Source organism: Pleurodeles waltl, chromosome 1_2 (assembly GCF_031143425.1).
Source record: "Pleurodeles waltl isolate 20211129_DDA chromosome 1_2, aPleWal1.hap1.20221129, whole genome shotgun sequence".
NCBI classification, from domain to species: domain Eukaryota; kingdom Metazoa; phylum Chordata; class Amphibia; order Caudata; family Salamandridae; genus Pleurodeles; species Pleurodeles waltl.
The window spans coordinates 747,543,183-747,565,670 of record NC_090437.1 but is presented as its reverse complement, the minus strand read 5'-3'; the positions used below and the strand labels follow the sequence as shown (position 1 = coordinate 747,565,670).

The window sequence follows — 22,488 nt, the reverse complement described above, 5'->3', positions numbered from 1 at the left end:
CAACCCTGCGATGCAAAAAGAGATATTCTGCTAGACTAGAAGTTATTCCTCCTGGCCTCCTCGTATAAACGGCGTACAGTGACTTGTGGCACAAGGAGTTACATTGTTTTTTGTAATGCGTATGGATGTGCACAAACACTATGATCATTTGTTTGTGATAATGATTGCAAATATCAGAATGAATGAGGAATGAAGGCCGACCACAATCACCTTCAATACACCTGTCATTAGGGTCACCCTTTGCTGATTGTGGTCATTGTTTACATTTCAAATAGTGAGGACAAGATGGAGGATGACTGCTGCCTATTGTGAAGCAACACAGAGTGACCTAACCCCAATCCTCTGCATGCTCTGGTTTCAATGAACACAGTATTTGTGATAAGTCACTTATCCTGATCCTTATCCTATTGCCTATAGTTATGTGTCAAGTGTTCTACTGCATTGCTTTGTGTTGCCTTATTACTTATTCAATTCCATCATTTTGATTATTTGTTTACTTTTTTTTTACTGTACACACATCCATATATTTTGAAGTTTCATAAAAATATTCAACACAGTAGGCTCATTCCAATCCTCGTTAGAACTGTGATTGCTATGTTTTACCTCAACTCAAACTTTACAACAGTTCCCTTGAGAGGCAGAATCTTGACCGCATCGCAAAGATACCCAGTGAGTCAAGGAGGTTTGGGCGACCAACGTTTCTTCACAAACTGAGCTCCCAATGTCCTGGTTATTAGGAAATATATGCAATCTCACCTCTTATGTTGTTAAGCTGTCTGTGTGACTGTATATATCATGGAAGAAAACAGAACTTTACAAATGGAGACAAAGCGGGGACATCATGCATGTCTAGCATACGGGGCTCGTCAGAGGTGCCTTATAGCGCACTCTGGGATATTGCAAGACACAATGTGCGCGTTTAAAAGAGCAGCTGAGAACAACAGGGCTAAGGAAAAAGAAGGGCCAGATACATGTTAATAGTGCAGTTGACAGTCGTGAGGAGGTCTTCTCAACTGATGCAAGAACCCTCAATAACAAAGTGGACGTGTTTCATCCCATGCAATGTCCTTACCAAGAAAGCCTTGATTCGTTCTTTATAGCAATAACAATAATGGCATGTCAGTTTCAAAGCATATGACTTGTACACTGATTCAAATCTTTATCAACTTTGATGAATCTAGGCTAATAATGACTGACAACAAGGCTGCCTTTTTCTTCAAACGAGATAGGATTAGATACTCACAGCACGGTTAAAGTAGTGCAGGATGTGAATGTATGATTTTTTAACGTGTGGATTTGGTTGCCTTCAAAATCCCTGAAAGAAAAAGCAAACTTCCATCAACAGACATTCGAATTCAAAATCGCAAAGACCTTTAAATGCACGGCATTAAATTGTCAGCACACAATGCATTATTGTTGTTAAGAAAGCAATTTCTTGTTTATACCTTTACACAATGGGTTGGGTGAAAAACGTATAGGCTCGCCATAGTGAGGATGCTCATAGAATGAATATATTGTTAGGTCTGAAAACGAAGTCTCTATAATAAGCTAATGGGCAACAACTGCATTTTCTCTCTGAGTCCACCCTTCTGTAAAGTTCTTGTAACTACAAGCTAGAGAGCCAGCAACAGTGACTTAGCCATTTTGAAGCAACAAATTACAATGGAAACAACATGCTCTTGTGCACTGTTCTTCTTAGAAAAGTCACTGTCACATATTTTATGCTGCATCATGGTCGTTCATGTTCCCTGAGCACATTTATCTGAGGGTTTAATTTATTAAGATAATTGAAGGACATTTCCTTTTAATTGAAGGCTTGCTACTATCAGTATGTTATTGAAACGTGCTCAAGTGGCAATTGGCCTTGATTGAGACGTAGCCTGGCTAGCAGGTGGATGGCCGGGCCCTCAGGATTGTAGTAGCGTGGGTCCATCACAGCGTGAGGGGCTTCACAAGAAACATTTCGACGAAATAAGTTTCATCATTTTTGGAGCGTCTGGACGGGTTTCTACATATAATTTACTTTTTAGTCAGCAATGTACTCTTGCCTGCATTAAAAATGTATATAGCACATTAGGAATCCTATTCTTTTATTTCATTGGCTCACACACTGTTTTGTGCTTGGTACCAGTTGTCAGTATATGCAAATGAAAAAATATTTTGTGATGCAGAAAAAAAGTGAAAAGTTAAGGGGCATATTTATACTCCGTTTGCGCCGAATTTGCGTCGCTTTTTTCGACGCAAATTTGACGCAAAACTAACTCCATATTTATACTTTGGCGTTAGACGCGTCTAGCGCCAAAGTTCATGGAGTTAGCGTCATTTTTTTGCGTGAACACCTTCCTTGCGTTAATGATATGCAAGGTAGGCGTTCCCGTCTAAAAAAATGACTCCCAGGCATGTGCGTGGTATTTATACTCCTGGGCAAAAATGGCGCCCGGGAGTGGGCGGGGCAAAAAACCCCGCATTTGCGCCGGATTTTAACGCCTGGGTCAGGGCAGGCGTTAAGGGACCTGTGGGCTCAGAATGAGCCCAGAGGTGCCCCCCCCTGTCCCCAGGGACACCCCCTGCCACCCTTGCCCACCCCAGGAGGACACCCAAGGATGGAGGGACCCACCCCAGGGACATTAACGTAAGTTCAGGTAAGTATTTTTTTTTTTTTTTTTGTGTGGCATAGGGGGGCCTGAATTGTGCCCCCCACAAGCCACGAGTCCCCAAGCAAGGGGAAGGGGCCTGGGCCCCCTGGGTAAGGGGGCATGACTCCTGTCTTTGCTTAGACAGGAGTCATGTTAATGGGGGTTGGGCGTCGTAAAAAAATGGCGCAAATCGGGTTAAGGCGATTTTTTTGCCTCAGCCTGACTTGCCCCATTTTTGGACGCCCAAACGCCAGAATGGCGTTAGACGGCGCTAAATTTTTTGACGCAAAACTGCGTTAGCGCAGTTTTGCGTCAAAAAGTATAAATATGGCCCTAAATGTGCAAATGTGCTCATGTTCATTGCTAAGAAACGTTTCGCTGCGGATAGCGTATGGGGTTCTTTTTTAATTTGCATTTCTATATTTGCTGTGTTTTATCATATTGTAAGAAATTTAATTTTTGATTGGGGGTGAAAATCCTTCTTAAGGAAAAACTACAATCCTTGTCAGAGGAGCCACAAAAGTCACTAAGTTAACCTGAACTTAACTCTCTGGTAGCTTGCTACAAAAGCAGGAAGGCTTAACTAGGAGGCAATGTGTAAAGTGTTTATGCAGCACACAAACAGCAACAAAGTGAAAGCAGAACACAGTAAAAATCACACAGTTATTTAGAAAAACAGAGTAAAATGTAATAAATTATTTCACACCACAAAAACCCACTCAGTAGAACCAGAAATATGTAACTTCAATTTTCAAAGATTTAGGTACATATAGCACCTAAAAAACAAAGCACTACTCGTGATTATCTGGTCGTGCTAGACCGGGGGAAGTCACAAGTTCAGGCTGACCGCAATGGAGATGGGCCGGATACAGGGACCAAATTAGTACAGATCTCGTTGATAGGTGTCATTGAAACGCGAAGATCCTGTCAGGTATCGCAGATGTTCATTGCTGGAGTTTCATGTTGGTGTCACCACGGGCTATCGATGTAGTACTACGTGAAGATTTCACAATGCAGTTCGCTGCTGGTTGTCGCTGTAGCATGGATTCGGGTTCACCAGTGCTTAATGTTGGGGGTTGTTGCATGTGGCAAGATCTTGGCACGAATGGGACCGGTTGCAGTCATGAGGAGAGCAAACCTTAAGGATTTCTCCTTTTCTTCAAAGAAGGAGCTAAACGGATGCCAGCCAAGGCTCCAGGACCTGGGAAGGCACCTATTTGGGATCAGGAATTCACTCCAGCAGAGGCCAGCAGGGCTCAGGCAGGTCCAGTTGCAGTTCCAGTGCAACAAGTTGGCTGGGCAATTGCAGGGAGGCATCAGTAGTTTGTTGTGTCCCTGTAGTTCAGAACAAAAGGTCAAAAAACCTTGAAGTGAGTCTGCATAGGGTGCCTGGGATGAAAGGAGCAGGGACAGTTTTCCTTCTAAGAGAGTAAGGCAGGCCTCAACCACATGGCAGTCCTCTGGCAGAAGGGCAATCCTTCTTCTGTAGTATTTACAGATCCAGAAATGTTTTGAAGCAAGAGTCCTATTTTTAAAACTGGTGCCAGCTTTAAAGTGAAAGAAACATCTGAAGTTTTCCCTCCCACAGATGGTTATGGAATTTCCGCCTCCCTGCTCTGGTTCCACAGGGTCTTGGGTCAAAAAAGGCTAGTATTAAGTCCTTTATGTGTGTGCTGGGGCAGCTCATTTGAAATGTAAGTAGGGTGTACATAGTTCTTCCCCTCTCAACCTGTTAGGATTGCCCATCCTGCCAACTCCTAATCTACCTTTGTGCTACTGGCTGGGTGGAATACACAAAGGCAGACTGCCAGCTATGCCGAGTCACATGATCAAGGATACAGGCTACAGGCAACACATGAGTAGGACAAGAAAATGCCAACTTTCTAATAGGAGAATTTTCACAATTGTAACTTAAATCAGACTTTACCATTAAAATGGATGTTAAATTTAAATTCTTTAGGCACCAAACAGGACATCTCTATTTATTCCAAACAAACGTTATAACTTTTTAAATAACATTGCATCCTGCCATATGGACTGTTTAGGGCTTACCCTAGAGGTGACATATGTATTAAAAAGGGAGCTTTAGGCTTGGCAAAAATCTTTTTTTTGCAAAGTCGAATTGGCAGTTTAACACTAAAGGTTGCAATGGCAGGCCTGAGCAATATGTTTTGAAGGGCTACTTAAGTGGGTGACACAATATGAGCTGCAGGCCCTCTAATCGCATGTAATTTACCAGCCCTGGGTAAATGCTATACCACTTTACTAGGGGCTTATAAGTAAATAAAATATGCCAATCATGTATAAGCTAAGTTTACTATGTTATAGGGAGTGAGCAACAGCACTTTAGCACTGGCCAGTAGTGGTAAAGTACACAGAGTCCAAAGGCCAGCAAGCACAAATTCTGCAAAACAACAGGACAGAAGACAAAATGTTTGGGGAAGACTCACCCTAAGGCTGACAGGTATAAGGCATAACCTTGCTGGATTTAGTATTTCTTCTATAGCGACTGAAGGCCATCTTAGGGGTAGTGAATCCAGCTACTGGGCCACTGTTCAGCTTTGAAGTGCCACCCAGTCTATTTACAGCAGGATGAGCAACTGATAAATAAAATCTTATCCATATGTTGCACGCTTTAATGTGGTGAAATAATTTGTGGAAGTGCTAGAAAGATTTTTTTAGGCTCAGATCTACTGTTCCACTTTTTGAGCTTTAGAATTAACCATCATGCTGTGGTTATTTTTCACACATTTTTATGTGAAATTTTAAATAATGAATCATTATTTTTTTGGAGTGACGGAATTGTATTGTGGTAGACTGGAGTTCATTTTTTACTTGCAGTTCTATATTTGTTGTATTTTGTTATATACTTAACAGAATTAGGGTCCGATTTACGTATCAGTGGTGATTACTCCATTCCACTGGTGGAGTGACCACCCGCTGAATTTATAAATGACGGCTCAGATGGTGGTCATTTATAAAGCATTGAAACTGGATTTTCTTTTTAAAAAATAAAACAATAATGCTACCATCACCATGGTAGCCATCTCCCATGGTGAGGAGAGCATTATTCCCATTTCACTGTCCCTCACTGCCTGGGCTTGCCTGGTGGTGACAAAGTGTAAGAAAATGGCTACATATCAGCCCACCTGAACTGGATGGAATGACATGAAGCAATTTCTTTAATGGCCCTTACTTCTTCAGGCTGTCTGAGAGGTTTGGTTAGGGCGATGACAGAGTAGTCACTGTTGTAGCCAAACCGAAGGTCTGCCTGCCTCTAATTCGAATGGGTGGACCTTCATTTTGGCCGTGTGTATACTCTGTTGCAATAAACACACCACCAACATATAAATTGGACCCTTAGAATCTCTTCTGTAGCTACTGAGTGCTATCCTACAAGTAGCTGGTTCCAGCTAATAGGTCACAGTTCATCCTTTTTCAGCTTGCTGTGATGTGCTGTCTGGCCTATTTAAGCATGTATCATCTCTTCCACTGAATATTCCTGGCCTACTGTGCAACCAACAAATGTTCCACACAGGTCTTTTGAGCCTATGGCTGTTACCCACATACACAAAATGTACATTTTAATTGCTAACAATAGTCCAGTGTCATGTTTTAACCATGATATGGTTCCCAACCATCACTGATTTTGTTTTTTTATAAATGAAATTCTCTCACCTAATTACAAGATAACTTAAAAAGATTGCCCTATGAAAAACGTTGGTAGAGTAATGGCTATTAATTGTGAAAACTTAGACGTAAAAATTGACAGCTTTGATGCTATCTGCAGATTACCTACTTTTCTCCTGCAATTAGAAACCATTCCTAATTTTGTGCCCCCCCTCAACACCTAGGCTAGTACCCTTGTTTCCCTGACTTAGGATATTCAGTCTTACTGCTTCTACAGGGATAATGTCACCATCGTAGGTAACTTAAATCTCAGGTTGGGGGCATCTCGTCTGTGGTTTTTCAATACAAAGACAGTTTGAAAGTTTTAAGCTAAATTCACTCTTATATGAGCTGAATCATTTAAAGGGCCCGCCACGGGACCCTATATTCTCAAATTTTAACAGCATTGTAATAGGAAATGTGCCGCTCTTGCCTGGACGGATCATTTTCTAGTTCTGTCCACTCTCATATAGCTACAGGATAATAATGCACCCCTGACTATTGTCCCTTAGCCCTAAAGATATTGAAAGAAAATACATAAAGTGTATTGGACCTTCCCCTGGCAAACTGACAAAGGAGTATTTTGAGTTTGAACATAGCCTGGACATGATTGGCTTGCTGTCAACTTTCACCCAAATGTTTCAAAAATTCCATGACACTCTCTTACTGTTAACATTAAACAATATCCTAGGAGAAATAAGACTAATCCATGGTTCGCTTCTGAACTTTCTATACTAAAACTTGAAACTCGTCAGGTAGAAAGACTATGGAGAAAATCTTTTGCCATGACCTTAAACCTATCCATCTCTTTAAAGCCAAAATGCACAAATTGAAAACCTTCTCAATGCCAAAATAACCAAATTGAAAATAAACAAGGCAACTATTACAATACATATATTTTCCGAGCACCTAACTGACCTGAAAGACTTTTATAAATTATTAAGGAGCTTCAAAGTCCTAATGCTAACCTCATAATGTTCTCCTCTGAAACTTGAAAGCTGAGTCTCTTTTTTCTGAAATAAAATTGCTTATATCAGAAACACACTTGCATGGAAGAAATCCCTATTTGACCGGTGTATGTTACACTGCCAGTCGCTAAGCATTACTCATCTATTCTAAATACTTTCAAGCATATAATCAGAGGGAGTCTTGTGGAAGGTAATGAAGACAGCCACCCTTTGGGATCACACTTGACTTGGGCACTCCCTTGTAGCTTTGTGATCTTAGCCTATCACTTGTTGATGAATTAGTGCCCATCTTTAACAAATCCTTGGCAACTAATGTAGTTTTACAATAAGTGGAAACTAGGCATATTGAAAACACTACTAAAAATGCATAGTTAGGCTCCTCTGAAGTGGATATTTTTAGGCCAATATCACTTCTCTCTCATTGGTCAAAACATTTAGATAAATTTGGCTTTACACAAATACGAAATTGCATTGAGAACCACAACCTCCTGGAACCTTTCCATGTGGACTTTAAAAAGATAGAAGAAGCATGGCATTAAAGGTATTACCTGTTGAGTAAGAACTCTAACACCTGTTGGATAGTGGTGAAGTTGCTGTCTTGGTTCAATTAGACCTATCGCAGTGTTCAGCACCACTCAGTCAATCAAACAAGGATTTGTAAAGCATGGCTAATCACCCATAGGGTCTCAAGGAGCTGAATGTAGGTATGCTGCTTAGTCAAAGAGCCAGAGCTTGAGGTCCTTCCTGAACTGCTTCAGTGATGCGGTCTGCCTGAGCTTGAGGGGAAGTGTGTACCTTGTCGGGTAGCTAAGTAGGAGAAAAATCTTCTTCCTGCTGCTCTTTTCCGGATCTTGGGTACCGCTGCAAGGGCGAGCTGGGAGGAACGGAGTCATCTGTTGGGTATATAGAAGGTGAGGAAGTGGTTAAGCCATGCTGGTCCTATGTTGTGCAGTGCCATGAAGGTGTGGATCAGGAGTTTGTCTGTGATGCGCTTGTTGACTGGGAGCCAGTGTAGGTCTCTGAAAGGGAGGAGATTTGGCTGTGTCGGGGGATCTCCAGGATGAGTCTGGCTGCTGCATTCTGGACTCGTAGTCTTGATTGATGTTTCTTGGTAATGCCTGCATAGAGTGTGTTGCCGTAGTCCAGTGAGCTGGTGATGATCCACCACTGATCATGACCTTCTAGCTGCCAGTCTTACCTCGAGTGGCATATCAGTCATTGCCTTGGAATGGCTGATGTCGTATTTAGCAGATCGTCAACAAGTTGTCACCATATTGGCTCTTAAGTCCAAATTCAAAGCTCTCAATTATGGTGAACCTCAGGGCTCTATTGTTTCACTCCTCTTTTGTTAACAGGTATCTGCGTTCTACTACCAAACTTCCCATTCAAATTGGGGTGAAATTATATATGTATGCAGAAAACAACCAATTGATCTGTGAGTTTGTGATGGATTCCTCATGCACCCCAGCTTTAGCCAACTGTCTACAACTTGTCCCCAGTGGATGTCACTGAACTACCTGAGAGCCAACCCTTTGAAGACCAATCTAGAATGTCCTTCTTTGGCCACTGTCATCATCCTTAGTCATTTTCACTCTGAGTATTCAACTTGACCCAATACTTTCCTTTTATCTTCATGAAACTAAAATCCCAAATTTTGCTGTATTTAATCTAACAACAACTCAGAATATTCTTCCATTTATCGATAATAAATTTCATATTCCTGCCATGCATGCCCTTATTTAGTTCTTTGTAGACTCTGGTAATTCTATCCTGTTATCAGCCCCAGCCAATGTCATGAATCATATCCAAGCTACCAAAATATCAACGAATCACTCCTTTTCTGAGACAATTACATTGGTTTCCAGTTCATCTATTTCTTCTTACTGTTTCCAGAACAAGAACAACCCATTTGGTGATTGTGCTTTTTGTTTGCTAGACCCCAGGAAATGAAATGCTCTTCTTCGCTTTATTCAATCAGAATCCTCTGTGATGCATTTTAGAGAACTTCTGAAAATCATTCTGTTTCTAAGTTAGACGAGCTGCGCCTTCTACTGTTTAGATTCCCTTAGCACAGCAAAACTTTACAACTGACAAAAAATATCACAATCTCAACCAAGAATAGATTCTCCATATTCACTGCTTGGCTTGGCTCTGTCAACAAATAATGCAGTTGTTGAGGTTGAAGATCTTAGCAAGACTTCAAACATATCCCAACACTTGCCAAGTAATAAAAAGATAAAGCATGTCCCAACAACCATTATGTTATCCTTATGATCTAATCAATTCTTCCAGTTTTGAAAACTATAATCGTGAGTGCTGAGGAACAAAGCTGTGCTGAACAGGGGATCCAGAGCAGAAACAACCATCATGGTGTTGATTGGTCTGGAGATGCCACTATGTTGTAGTTTGTGAGTCATTAGGAAAAAATGCAGAAGCACAATTACAGACCGGGCAACTTTCAATGCCACTGTCTTGGGTGGTAAAGGAGTATTGGTGCACAGTAATGGATGTTTTTGCGGAAATGCAATACTAAATAGAAAATACAATGATGCCACTTACAGCCAGTTCAGTTTAGGCATATGCTGACACAGAGGCTTGTCTGGAAGACGATCAAGAGAATTGTTCAGCATTACCCTGAAAATAAACAAAGCAAAACCAAAATATACATTATGAAAATTATAAAAACATGGTTTTAGACAGCAAACAAAACTATTGGACTACAAGTTGAAAAATTGGATTTAATGGCACTGGGTTCTATCACACTACTCGTTTTTTATCAATGAATAGTCTCTCTCCATGAATAACACACCTGCCTAAATATGTTTTCTGCTAGGTAGACCTAAAGCACCACATAAAATAACACAACACAACACAACACAATGTAATAGTTCAATATATTTGAATGATGTATGATATTTGGGGTGTTAAAAACTGAATTGTTTCTGTCTTGAAATTTCTTTGGAGTGCTTGGGAAAGTCAGGCTCTGCACTAAGGGCCTCATTACGAGTCTGGCAGTCTGAAACCCGGACCGCCAGACCCATGGAGAGGAGACTGCTGAACAGCGGATGGTCTCCCTCCGGCCAAAGGATTATTACAAGGTTTCCACTGGGCACATTCTGAAGGTGTTAGATAGGGGGTCCTTGTGGCCCCCAGCATTGACTTTCCACAAGCTTTTTCATGGTGGGGTTGCTGCCATGAAAAGGCTGGCGGAAACTGGACTCATGATCAGCGTGGCGGTGCTAAACTCAGCACCGCCAGGGATGAGCACAAGTCTGGCTGCCGTCAGCCCGTCGGGAATCATGTTCCTGGTGGGGACAGCAGTCCGCTGGAGGTTGGAACACCAGGCTCATAATGTGGCAATCGGATCGCCTGGAGTGTGGCGGTCCAACTTCCACCACGAGGCCAGTGGTCTCAAGACTGCCAGCCTCCTGATGAGGCCCTACTTTTTTTTATAGGTAGGAGTTGCACTTTCTGAAGGTTATATTAGGCACTTCTGATATTATGAAGGTTTTTATGTATTATATTAGTGATTGTTGTTGTGATCAATCACCATTTGACTTCTGCATTATTTATGTACGTTTTAGCGGTAAATTAAAATAATAAATTATATACAAATACATTTATTAATTTGTGTTCACTATATTTTGAACAACATAACGGATTTTGGCACCTTTTAGAATGGTTTATAAAGTGAACAAAGAAATTCAAAATATATGTTTTTTTATACGGCCCAATATTAATTTTCTAACCTGGATCACTTTAACTAAATATAGCAAATGCATGATGGATACCGAAAATGTAGGGGTCAGTTTTCTGGTGCTAGTGTGTCAGAAATCAGAAGACTGCAGCCTAGATCTTTCAGAATCCAGCAGAAAATTGCTAAACCACACTCTCTCCCCAATTTCACAGGCAAACTTACAGAAGAATGAGTGAGTTGAGCCCAGAAAACGTCTGAGGGGAGATCCTGTTGATTTGGTTGTTATCTATTATCCTGAAGAAGACAAAAAGAAAGCCAAAACACATATTTAATTATGTAGAAGAATTGTGTAACCAGAGTTTCCATGGTTACAGTACAGATACTCCTATGACTCCTATAACTCGAGAACACCACCACAGACATTCCACTCCTCAATTCATATTGAACGTTTGCAATCGCTTATGTCTCGAAAACAGTTTTGGGATGACATCAATCTTCTTAATATTGTTTCTACAATATTTTCAGTTTACTAATATCTCTGCTATTCTGGATCAGCGTGCGTGGCAGTCACAAGTGTAAAAAAAAAAATTCTTATGGACAATCCTTACAAGTTAATGTATTTATATATGCCAATAAAAATGTTAAAACGGAACCAAAAAATCAATTTCTAACATGTAACAACTTGTTGCTGAAATACTTTGACAAGTAACGGATGCTCTTTCCAATTGCATGTCGAAGTAGCACACATCACATAGAGAAATATGTCATATTTCCTTCCAAAGCAACTGAACTTTTTATTTTTAGCTCATCCCCATATTTGTAGTAAATATGTTTGCATGAAAACTTTATAATGCCTCAGGTTGCCACGAGAGGTGTGCATTGCAATGAACGTGAGGCAGCCCTAGTAGAATATTAAGAAACACCGTTTAACCACATTTAACCCGACAATCTCCTGTAAGTATAAGCCATAAAGGAGTAAGAAATCTTAAAATAAACTTACACAATTAGACATTTTTACTGATCGCTCTTCAGTTTTGATATATTTACTTACAGTTATGTGAAATGAAAAATGTGCATTAGAGTAGGCCAACTAACCAAGAGGATTATTTGAGTTGACCATAAAACTTCAAGTATTGAATCCTCATTATTAAATATTTGTTCCCCATGGCCCCAGGGGGCTGTAGTGAGTAGTAGTATATTTTTTGTTTTTATTTTTCTTCTAAAACTTTATTTCGTTCAGTTAGAAACGTAAGAGACATTACAAATAGAAGTAAGGGTTAACAATACAGCAATTTAAGATCAAATACATACTTGAACATCAAATTCAGATTTGTTCCATTATCAAAATCATCAACAGAATACATCCATCAGACTTCTTAATTTCCGATCTTCCACAATAAAACTAGCGATAGATAGGCAAATAAATGGAGAACGTAACTGCTGGAGATATACAAGTTGTTGGACCTGGCCCCTTTACAGGGTCATTCCCCAGACTTTTTGCTTTTTGCCTCCTTATTTTTCTGACCTGTCCCCCTCTGCAGGTCTTGGAAGGTACCCGAGAGGGGCCCCAAGGCACGAGGGTAGTCGCTACCAAAGGCCAATCCTGTAAAAAGGATGCCCTAAAGTCTGAAGGAGAAGGGGGGACACCTGGGAACAGGGTTGCTCCAACTCTGGAGATCAGCAGCACCACCCTGCAGAGGGGGGTGCAGGTGCTTCCTTTTGAGGGTTTGAGGGAGGACACTCCCCTGACCCCTGTCCAGCAAAAGGGTATCGTCCCTAGGTTGGAAGACCAGATCATGGGCAGCCCCCAGATCTGAAAGTAGAGACTGCTGTAACCAGCATCTCTACTGATGCATTCTCTAGGGATTCAGTTCCTTCAAGAGGGGATTCACGGGAAGACACTTCCCTGACTCCTGTCCAGCAAAAGGGTAATGTCCCTAGGTTGGAAGATGCATGCCCTAGGGATTCAGTTCCTGTGAGGGAGAGTTTGAGGGAGGACGCTCCCCTAACTCATGACCAGCCCAAGGGTACAGTTCCTAGGTTGGAGAACCAGCCCAAGGGTACCGTCCCTAGGTTGGAAAACCAGGTCCAGGGTAACTCCCTTGACCTGGAGGTGGAGAAGGCTGTCCCCAGTCTCTCTACCATTACTTCTGAGGGTATCACTCCTGATGGGAGGGTGCGGAACTCTAGAAGGAGGGGCAGGAGGAGGAAAGGCTCTTTCCTGACCCCAGCTCAGCCAGAGGGGAAGGACCCTGGGTTGGGAGATCAGTTACAGGGGGGATCCTCTGAACTGGTGGGTGAGATGACCAGGACGACTGTAACAAGCGCCCTGGCAGTTCTGAATTCTGGGGGTACTACTCCTCCTCGAAGGGGGCGCAACCGTAGAAGGAGGGGCCGGAGGAGAGATTCTCCGCTGGGCCCTATTCACGCTATGGGAAAAGTCCCTAGGCTAGAAGACCAGTGGCAGGGGGTAACTCCTGAACTGGTGGGAAGGAGAGTGGAAACAGGATGCTATGCACCTGGGGCTCCCGGTGAGAGGTTTCAGAGGCTAGTGGCCCCGGGCTTGCCTGGGACCTGGCTCTGGCCACAGACAACTAGGACGCCTCCCTGGGTTAGCTTAGGTTGTCTAGGGAGCATAGACAGAGGAATTCAACTGGGTTCAGATTGGCGTAGAACTGGATCATATCCCTGAAGTTGCGGGCTAGGGTCCTGGTTCTATCGCCCTAATCAGGGAAGTCCATCCAGGTATTGATTGTTCTCCCCTGGCTTTGGGCTGGTAGGGGGTCATGTTGGACCTGGCCCTTTTACAGGGTCATTCCCCAGACTTTTTGCTTTTTGCCTCCTTATTTTTCTGACCTTTGTTGGCTGACATTTGACTCTGAGCACTTTTTCACTGCTCAAGTGCATGTGCTCTCACTTACAAATTTGGCATGATTGGATTCTACCTGATTGGCATACTTAATTTACCTATAAGTCCCTTGTAAAGTGGTATCCCTATACCCAGGGCCTGTAAATTAAATGCTACTAGTGGGCCCGCAGCGCTGCTTGCGCCACCCACTGAAGTAGCCTGTCAAACCTATCTAAGGCCTGCTAGCGCAGAGCCTGTGTGCGCAGTTTTCTGCCTCAGGGACTTGACATCTAAATTTAATTGCCAGCCCCAGAACTCCCCTTTTACTACATATAAGTCACCCCTAAGGTGCGCCCTAGCTAGCCCTTTGGGCAGGGTGCCATGTATGTAGAAGGCAGGACATGTGCCATGTTGCGTGGCCTGTCCTGGTAGTGACAAACAGCCTAACTTGGTGTCTCACTGCTGTGAGTGCTGCCCTGTCATAGGATTGCATTGGAAATGCCCTGCCTTAGGTGTAAGGGGTATTGTCTGATTTATGAGGGGTAGCGTAAGCATGTTTGGTATGGTTGTGACAGTGGTAAGAAATGCTGCTTACTGGTGTAGGTGTATTTTTTATTACTATCACAGAAATGCCACTTCTAGAAAGTGCGCATTTATCTGTGCTTATAACTTTGGTGTTTTGCAGCTTGTCTCCAATCAACGTTTGGGCAGACTGACAGTTGGGGCTTTGTGCATACTTCTCAGACAGCCTGAACACAGGGAGGGTGGCGGTGACACAGAGGTGCATCTACATATTGTAAAGCCTTCCTGGGCTGAGAGAAGGGAGAGGCGGGGCACATATGCATTTGTAAAGACTGTGCCCTCGCCTCACACAGTAGGGTCGTTAACCCCCCACTGATGTTTGGAGCCTGTGCTGAAAGGAGAGAGGGGGCACTCCCAGAACCTGTTGTAACTGGCTGGAACCTCCTCTCCCTACCATTGAAAAACACTGTAAGAACTGACTATAAGTACAGGGGAATTTTCCCCACAATTTGAACACTCTTGGAACTGACACTGGACACAGAACGCTGGTGAATGGACTCACCAGGAAACCACCTTGGACTGCTGTTGCTGTGCTGACCTGTGACCTGCCTGGTCACTAGAAGGAACTGCCACCATCTGCACCCCTTGTGCTGGCCTGTAGCTGGATCCACCAGCCCTGTGCTTTTTCTGGTTGCTCCCAGGGGCAGGGTGTTGTGGCCCCTGACCCCTGCCACGATCTCTCCAGCCTTGCCTGAAGCGCTTGGTAAAAGCGCTCTCTATTCATTGCTGAGAAGAAGGTCACGGCCGCAGCCCGGGCTTTAAATGTGCCCTAGCGCTTTGAAAAGCGTATTATTTCTGCTAAATAAAATTCACCGCCACAGCCCAGGCTGCTGATTTAAACTAGCGCTGTGTGAAGTGCTTTATTTGGAGCCCCTAGCGCTCCCCCCGGCGCCTCTGCCTTGTGATAATCACCGCTGCAGCCCGGGCGCCACATTTGGGACTGCAGCGCGCGGATCGCGTTGACTCCAGTGCCCCCGGGGCACTTCAGGAAGGTAAAGAAAGGAGCTCGTACGCTCCTACCGTGTCCCTGGGTGACGTTCACTTTTCAGAGCGGCCCCGGGGCACACTCCGGCCCCAACTCCTCACGCTGCTTCCCTTTGGAGAGGGAAAGCAGACGCGCGGCTCGCACACCGGATCGGGTGCGGCCGTCTGGGGGAAAGCAGGTGCAGAGCCTCATCGGAGGCCCCTGCTTCCCCCGTTACTCCATAAGGCAGCCGCACCGCGGACAAGGGCGGCTGCCTCTCTAACTAGCAGAACGTGGGGGAGAAAGCGAGTTCCCTTTTCCCCGGTCGCTGCACTAGGAGCAGGACGCTCCTGGTTTTGGGCAATTTGTTCTCTCTATCGAGGAAATCGGGAAGGGAGACCTCGGCGAAGGTCCCTTCCCATCTTTCTTTTGCCCACACAATTGTTGCTGGGCCACGCCCGGCCCCCACCCCACGGACAGGGTGTGAGGAGGCCGAGGCTGGTCCCCACCACGTGGTAAGCCCCCGTTTTGCGCACAGGAGTGCCGGGGCCCCCGTGATCGTCGTTAGGCACTGGAAGTGCCTCTTCCACCATAAATCAGGTACTCTTTAGGAAATTTAGGCTCTAGGAGCCTAATACAGACTTTCAGAGGTTTGCTATTTCCTACCTGTTTACCGGTGATACATATATGTGCTAATGTTCCTTTTCTAGGCATGTCTAGTTGATATGTATTTATATGACTTGTGGTATATTCTCTAATGTTCCTTTTATGGGTATTTAGGAATTGTTCATGACAAGTGCATATAGCTCTTACTATAATTCCTGACTACTGCTTATGTTGCAGAATCCTGAGTACTTACGTGTTCTAATGTGACAACTGCATATTCTTGCAGAGCATTAGTAACTTGTGTAACCTTCTGACAACTGCTAAGGTAGCAGGGTATTACTTACGTGTAATGTTTGTCTAATTATGTTTTGTGCAATACAGATTATTTTTACATAGTTCAGTGTTGTGTTTACTTTGTGGTGTACATTTTGCGTCACGTATGCTGTGTGTTGTGCAAACGCTTTACACATTGCCTCCAGGTTAAGCCTGACTGCTCGTGCCAAGCTATCAAGGGGGTGAGCAGGGGTTATCTTGGACGTGTAACTCCCAAGCCCTGACTAGAGTGGGTAGGTTCTGCCTGGCTGAGGTGCATACCCTAGCCAACCAGAAACCCCATTTCTAACACAAGTGCAGGTCAACATTGTTAAAAAAATTAAGTTCCACAGCAAAGAAACAATATCGTGTTTTCTAAGATAACCATAAAAGCCTATGAACATGACAAAGTACAACGTGCTTTGAATGGAAATGCCACCACAAAGACAAGGAGATAATCTCTAAGTGCAATCAGAATTATCCGGAAAAGTGACTAACTAGTAAGCCATACTAGTTCTATACCTTGTTAATGCACATCTGTGCTGATTATTCACAACCACGGATAGATAAGATCGCAGGCCACGGTTAGTAAGTACATGGAGATAAGATGCCACTGACAGTCTCAAAAGCGAGTTTTTTATTCTCCCTTGGAGAAATGGGATGTGGACTCCAGGTTAACCACTCAATCTGCGAAATCAAAATTCACACGGTTCTTTGATAAATTGTAACCAGAATATTTTATAGGCATAATCAAGTTTTAGACAATTTTGTGCGATTTCTGTGTTTAAAGATACTTCTGGTTTACACCAGATAGCATAAAAGTAAAGGCCGTAGACGGATGATGTCTTCTAAATATTGCAAACCCAATTCTGAATGGCATATAAAAGTTGGGCAGCCAGGAGGGACAGACAACATGAACCTAGCCTGAAATAAAACTTGGAAATGGAGAAAGTGAGGTGATTGATTTCTCAAGTGGTTGGCCTTTAACATTCCTCAGATACGACCAGTTCCGTAAGGAATCCAACTGTAAGCCTAAATATATAAGGGTATAACACTTTCTTATATTAGCCCCTGATCAGCCGACATGTCATAGTAAAAAGTATATTAAATTTAACTGGTAATTCCAGGTCGCTCATAAAGGTGATAAATGATCAAGTAACTAATGAACTCTGTTATGTGTATAATAAAATGGGTACTACACAGCCTCGTCTTACACCCCCGCTAATACTAAATACGGATGTACATCTGCCATTTCTTGAATATCCTACACTGGTCTTTATGCCTGAATAGAGTTCTCTAAGCAGTTGTTTGATTGTGGGATCCACTACCCCTGATATATGTGATCTCACAGTTTTGAGTGGTTGAATCAATCAAATGCAAGTGAAAGATCCATAAAATCCACATAAATAGTCTTTCTCTGCCACTGAGTACTTATTGACAAATAGGTTTAACTTGAGGCACTACTCGATGGTAGTGATCCCGTTTCCAAAGCCATGTTGTACCTCAGTTAGAAACACGTTATCCTCCGCCCAGTTTTCTAATCGAGCAAGCAAAATGTTCCCCACCACTTTTGCCAAAGAATCTAAAAGGAAAATTGGCCTATAACACTTAGGCCCATATTTATACTTTTTGACGCTAAACTGCGCTAACGCAGTTTAGCGTCAAAAAATTTAGCGCCGTCTAACGCCATTCTGAAGCGCCATGCGGGCGCCGTATTTATGGAATGGTGTTAGCCGGCGCAAGCAGACCGGCGCTGCCTGGTGTGCGTGGAAAAAAAACACGTAGACCAGGCAGCGCCGGCGTTGGGAAAAAATGACGTTAGGGTGTCTTAAAATGGGGCAAGTCAGGTTGAGGCAAAAAAATCGCCTCAACCCGATTTGCGCCATTTTTTCACGACGCCCAGACGCCATTTCATGACTCCTGTCTTAGTAAAGACAGGAGTCATGCCCCCTTGCCCAATGGCCATGCCCAGGGGACTTGTGTCCCCTGGGCATGGTCATTGGGCATAGTGGCATGTAGGGGGGCACAAATAAGGCCCCCCTATGCCACCCAAAAAAAAAAAAAATATATAAAAAATGATACTTACCTGAACCTACCTGAATGTCCCTGGGGTGGGTCCCTCCATCCTTGGGTGTCCTCCTGGGGTGGGCAGGGGTGGCAGGGGGGGTCCCTGGGGGCAGGGGAGGGCACCTGTGGGCTCATTTTGAGCCCACAGGCCCCTTAACGCCTACCCTGACCCAGGCGTTAAATAGTGGCGCAAATGCGGGGTTTTTTGACCCGCCAACTCCCGGGCGTGATTTTTGCCCAGGAGTATAAATACGACGCATTTGCGTCGCCGTCATTTTTTTAGACGGGAACGCCTTCCTTGCATCTCATTAACGCAAGGAAGGCGTTCACGCAAAAAAATGACACTATTTGCCAATACTTTGGCGCTAGACGCGTCTAACGCCAAAGTATAAATATGGCGTTAGTTTTGCGCCGAATTTGCGTCGAAAAAAACGACGCTAATTCGGCGCAAACGGAGTATAAATACGGGCCTTAGGATCTAATTTGTCTCTTTCCATTAAAATAGGGACAATAAGTGAATGTGGCCCAAAGGGGACAGGACCAATACTCATTCCCGTAGTACATTTGACAATAACGATGCCCACAGGTCTAAATTAATCATAAAAATATCCATGGGTACACTTTCTTGGTCTGGTGCTTTACCTTTTTTCCTTTTGTCAATTGCTGAAATAACCTCAGTGACGCCAACCTCCAGGGTTAGAGCAATATTTCTTGATTCTGGTTGCACAAGTGGTAACAACAGCTTATCAGCAGGCAACTGTTTGGGGTGGTTTGGGGTTCGTAAATTAAACTAAAATGTGAGACCCAGGAATCAGGAGGAATTAAAGCCTCAAGGGAATCTCTCTCAATAAGGTGAATTCAATACCTTCCAAAACACTGTATTATCAGTACGCAAGGTTGCTTCAGCTAAGGCCTCACCCAAATTCCTCTCTGATGGCTATATCCTAGTCAATATTGCATTCTTATACCAGGTTTGTTAGAAAATGGGTTTCTGGTTGGCAGATGTATGCACCCTGTCCAAGCGGGAACCACAATCCCTAAATTATCCTGTGCTTACCCTCTGATAGCTTGGCACAGAGCAGTCAGGCTTAACCTAAGAGGCAACATGTTAACTTTTTGTGCAACACTTCAAACAGCAAAACAGTGAAAACACCATAAAAAGATACCATGCCTGGTTCAAAAAAACAGAACTTAATTTAATAAATAAAACAAGACCAAAATGACAAAAATCCAATAAGTAGAGCCTGAGTATTGAAAGTGCCAACCGGGCTGTCTGGTTGAGCCAGACCAGGATAAAGTCAAATGTTCAGGCCAACTGTGATGGAATGTGGGCGAGCTACAGGTTCCCAGCTGGGCCCACTGAACCAAAATACCTTAAAGTCCTGGTACGGGAGCACTGCAGTGGTTCCGAACCACGCCGTCGAGGATATGTGACGATTTTCCCTGCGCAGTTGAGAAGATGTGTCGATGTTCCCAGTACAGCAGTGGTGATATGTCGAAGCCAAGATGCAATGGAGTTCAGGTGCAGGAGCTGGTCGCGTTGACATTGAACCGATGCGCTGATTTCAGGAAGTGCGGTGGCTGCAAGGTGGAGTTCGGCATTGTCATTGAGGCTGTCATCGATACGGAAGCAGGAGCCTTGTGCCGAAGGAAACTGCAGTGCTGGTTGTGTAAGCGATAAGTTGCTCTTGTCCATGCAATGGAGAAGATGCACCAGTTCTGTCCATGCATCAGCAGGGATGCAGTGGTTCTGCTGGGGCAGCACCTAATGATTTATGTCAAAGGGTCCAGGCCTGAGGCGTCCCCACTTGGCAGGTCAGGTGCACACCTGGCAGAGTCCAGTTGGGCTGTTTATGTCCTTGAGAATTCAGAAAACAGGAGTCCAGTCAGCTGGCCCTTGGAGTCACTCTGGGTGTTGGGTTAAAGTGGTGTTGGTCCAGCCCTTCTCACCCAGGCAAAGAGGGCAGTACTCAGCAGGCCAGCACAGCAAGAAAGCAGTTCTTCCGGGGCAGCAGTCCAGAAACATGGCAGTCATTCAGCAGCACAGCAGTACAGCAGTCCATCTTCCTGGCAGAGTATCTACATGTCCAGAAGTTCACTGAAGTGTAGGGTGAGAAGTCCAGGTCTTATGCCCAGTGGTGCCTTTTAAGTGGGTGAGACGTCAAAGAGGGCCTTTGAAGTGCACAGAGGTCTTCCCTTCCTGCCCCGGCTCCAGACTCACTACATATGGTTAAAAGCAGTCCTTTGTATGGGAACAGGATACAGTCTATTCAGGTGCAAGTGTGAGGCTGTGTTAAGCTCCTCCATCCCATCAAGTCTAGAGGGAAGACACAAAAGTGGCATTATCAAAATTGTAATGATAAATTCGGCTTTACCATTAAAGAGGATTTATCATTACAATTCCATAGGTAGCAAACATGGCAGATCCATTCCTTTTCAATTAGGAAGTACAGCTTATTAAATATAATAAGGAATCCCCAAGGTTATCCTATGAGAAGGATAGGCCTCACAGTAGTGATAAACGAATTGAGGAGTTTTGCACTACCAGGACATGTAAAACTTTAAAATATATGGCTTGGCTTTTATTTACAAAGCACCCTGTCCTTTTGGCTAGCAAGGGTCTACCTGAGGGGTGGCATCTATGTAATAAAAGGTGCTTAGGGCTTGGCAAAAGGTTTTAAATGGCAAGTTGACATGGCAGTGTAACAATGCACTTAGGCCGCAATGGCAGGCATGGGACATGTTTTAAAGTGCTACTCAAGTGGATGGCACAAGCAGTGCTGCAGGCTTACTTGTGGTATTTAATTTATCGGCCCTGGGGTCATGTAGTGCACTTTACTAGGGACTTATAAGTAAAATAAATATGCCAGTTAGGTATATACCAATCACAATGTTTTAGGGAAAGAGCATAAGCCCTTGAGCACTGGTAAAGTGCACAGAGGCCAAAAGTGAACGAGTTAAACAAAATTGGAGGCAAGTAGGCAAAATGTTTGGGGGGAAGACCATCATAAGGCTGTCAAGTCTAACAGGGATTAACAGCTTGTGACCTCTAATTCATTTCTCGGAGTTCCTTTTAGGGCATTTGAAAGTTTTTTATGTGCCTTACAGGGATCACCTCGCCGGCACAAATTTTCTACCATCCAGCATTCCCCTTGGTCGACCGATAAAAATTATACCTCACTTGTGTGGGTGGGCCATGTGCCTGCGACACGGAAGGGCCAAATACCTGCAGTGATTGAGGGGGCTCCAAAGCGTGTTCATAAGTGCAGTTTTTTAAAAATACGTTTTTAAGTTGACTCTTCTATGGGCACCCACACAAGTGAGGTATCATTTTTATCAGGAGATTGAGGGGAACGCTGGGTGGTAGGAAATGTGGGCTGGTGCAGTGATCCCATTAAAAAATATGAGGAAAATATGATATTTTAGCTAAATTTAAGGTTTGCAGTGGATTGTAGGTAAGAAAACGGTGGGGGAGCCCTGCAAACCACACCCCACTAGACTGCCCCAGCTGTCTAGTTTTCAGAAATGTCTGGGTTTGGTAGATTTTCCTAGATGGCCGCCGAGCCTGGGACCAAAAATCCAAGTGCCCCCCTTGCAAAAACAGGCCATTTTGTGATGGATAATTTTGATGAGTCCATGTTGTTTTTTGAGCCCTTCCCCAGCTATGGACACTTAGCCCACCCACACAAGTGAGGTAGCATTTTTATCAGGAGACCTGGGGGAATGCTGGGTGGTGGGAAATTTGTGGCTCCTATCATGTTCCAGAACATTTGCATCACAGAAATTTGAGGACAATGTGTTTTTTAAGACAAATTTTGAGGTTTGTAGAGGATTCTAAGTGACAGAACCTGGTACGAGCCCCACAAGTCACCCCTTCCTAGATTTCTGAAGGTGTTTAGTTTTCAAAAATGTAAATGTTTGCTAGGTTTCCGTAGGTGTCGGCTGAGTTAGAGCCCAAAATCCACCACTGAGCACTTTGCAAAAAATAAGTCAGTTTTCAGTGGAAAAATGTGATGTGTCCACATCGCGTTTTGGGACATTTCTTGTTATGGGTACTAGGCCTACCCACACAAGTGAGGAGCCATTTTTATTGGGAGGCTTAGAGGACTGCTGGGGGGTATGGAAGTTTGTGGCTCCCT

The 22,488-nt window shown here is 43.8% G+C and overlaps 1 protein-coding gene across 1 annotated transcript in view; it reads right to left on the bottom strand.

Moving 5' to 3' along the window:
• The window catches only part of RXFP1 (relaxin family peptide receptor 1), a 1,416,786-nt gene that overhangs the window by 242,931 nt on the left and 1,151,367 nt on the right, over positions 1-22,488 (bottom strand). The window contains exons 8-10 of the mRNA XM_069243319.1: positions 11,193-11,264; positions 9,833-9,907; positions 1,244-1,315 (exon numbers count right to left, since the gene is read on the bottom strand). Of these exons, the coding sequence (XP_069099420.1) occupies positions 1,244-1,315; positions 9,833-9,907; positions 11,193-11,264 (219 nt within the window). The remainder of the gene's footprint in view (positions 1-1,243; positions 1,316-9,832; positions 9,908-11,192; positions 11,265-22,488) is intronic.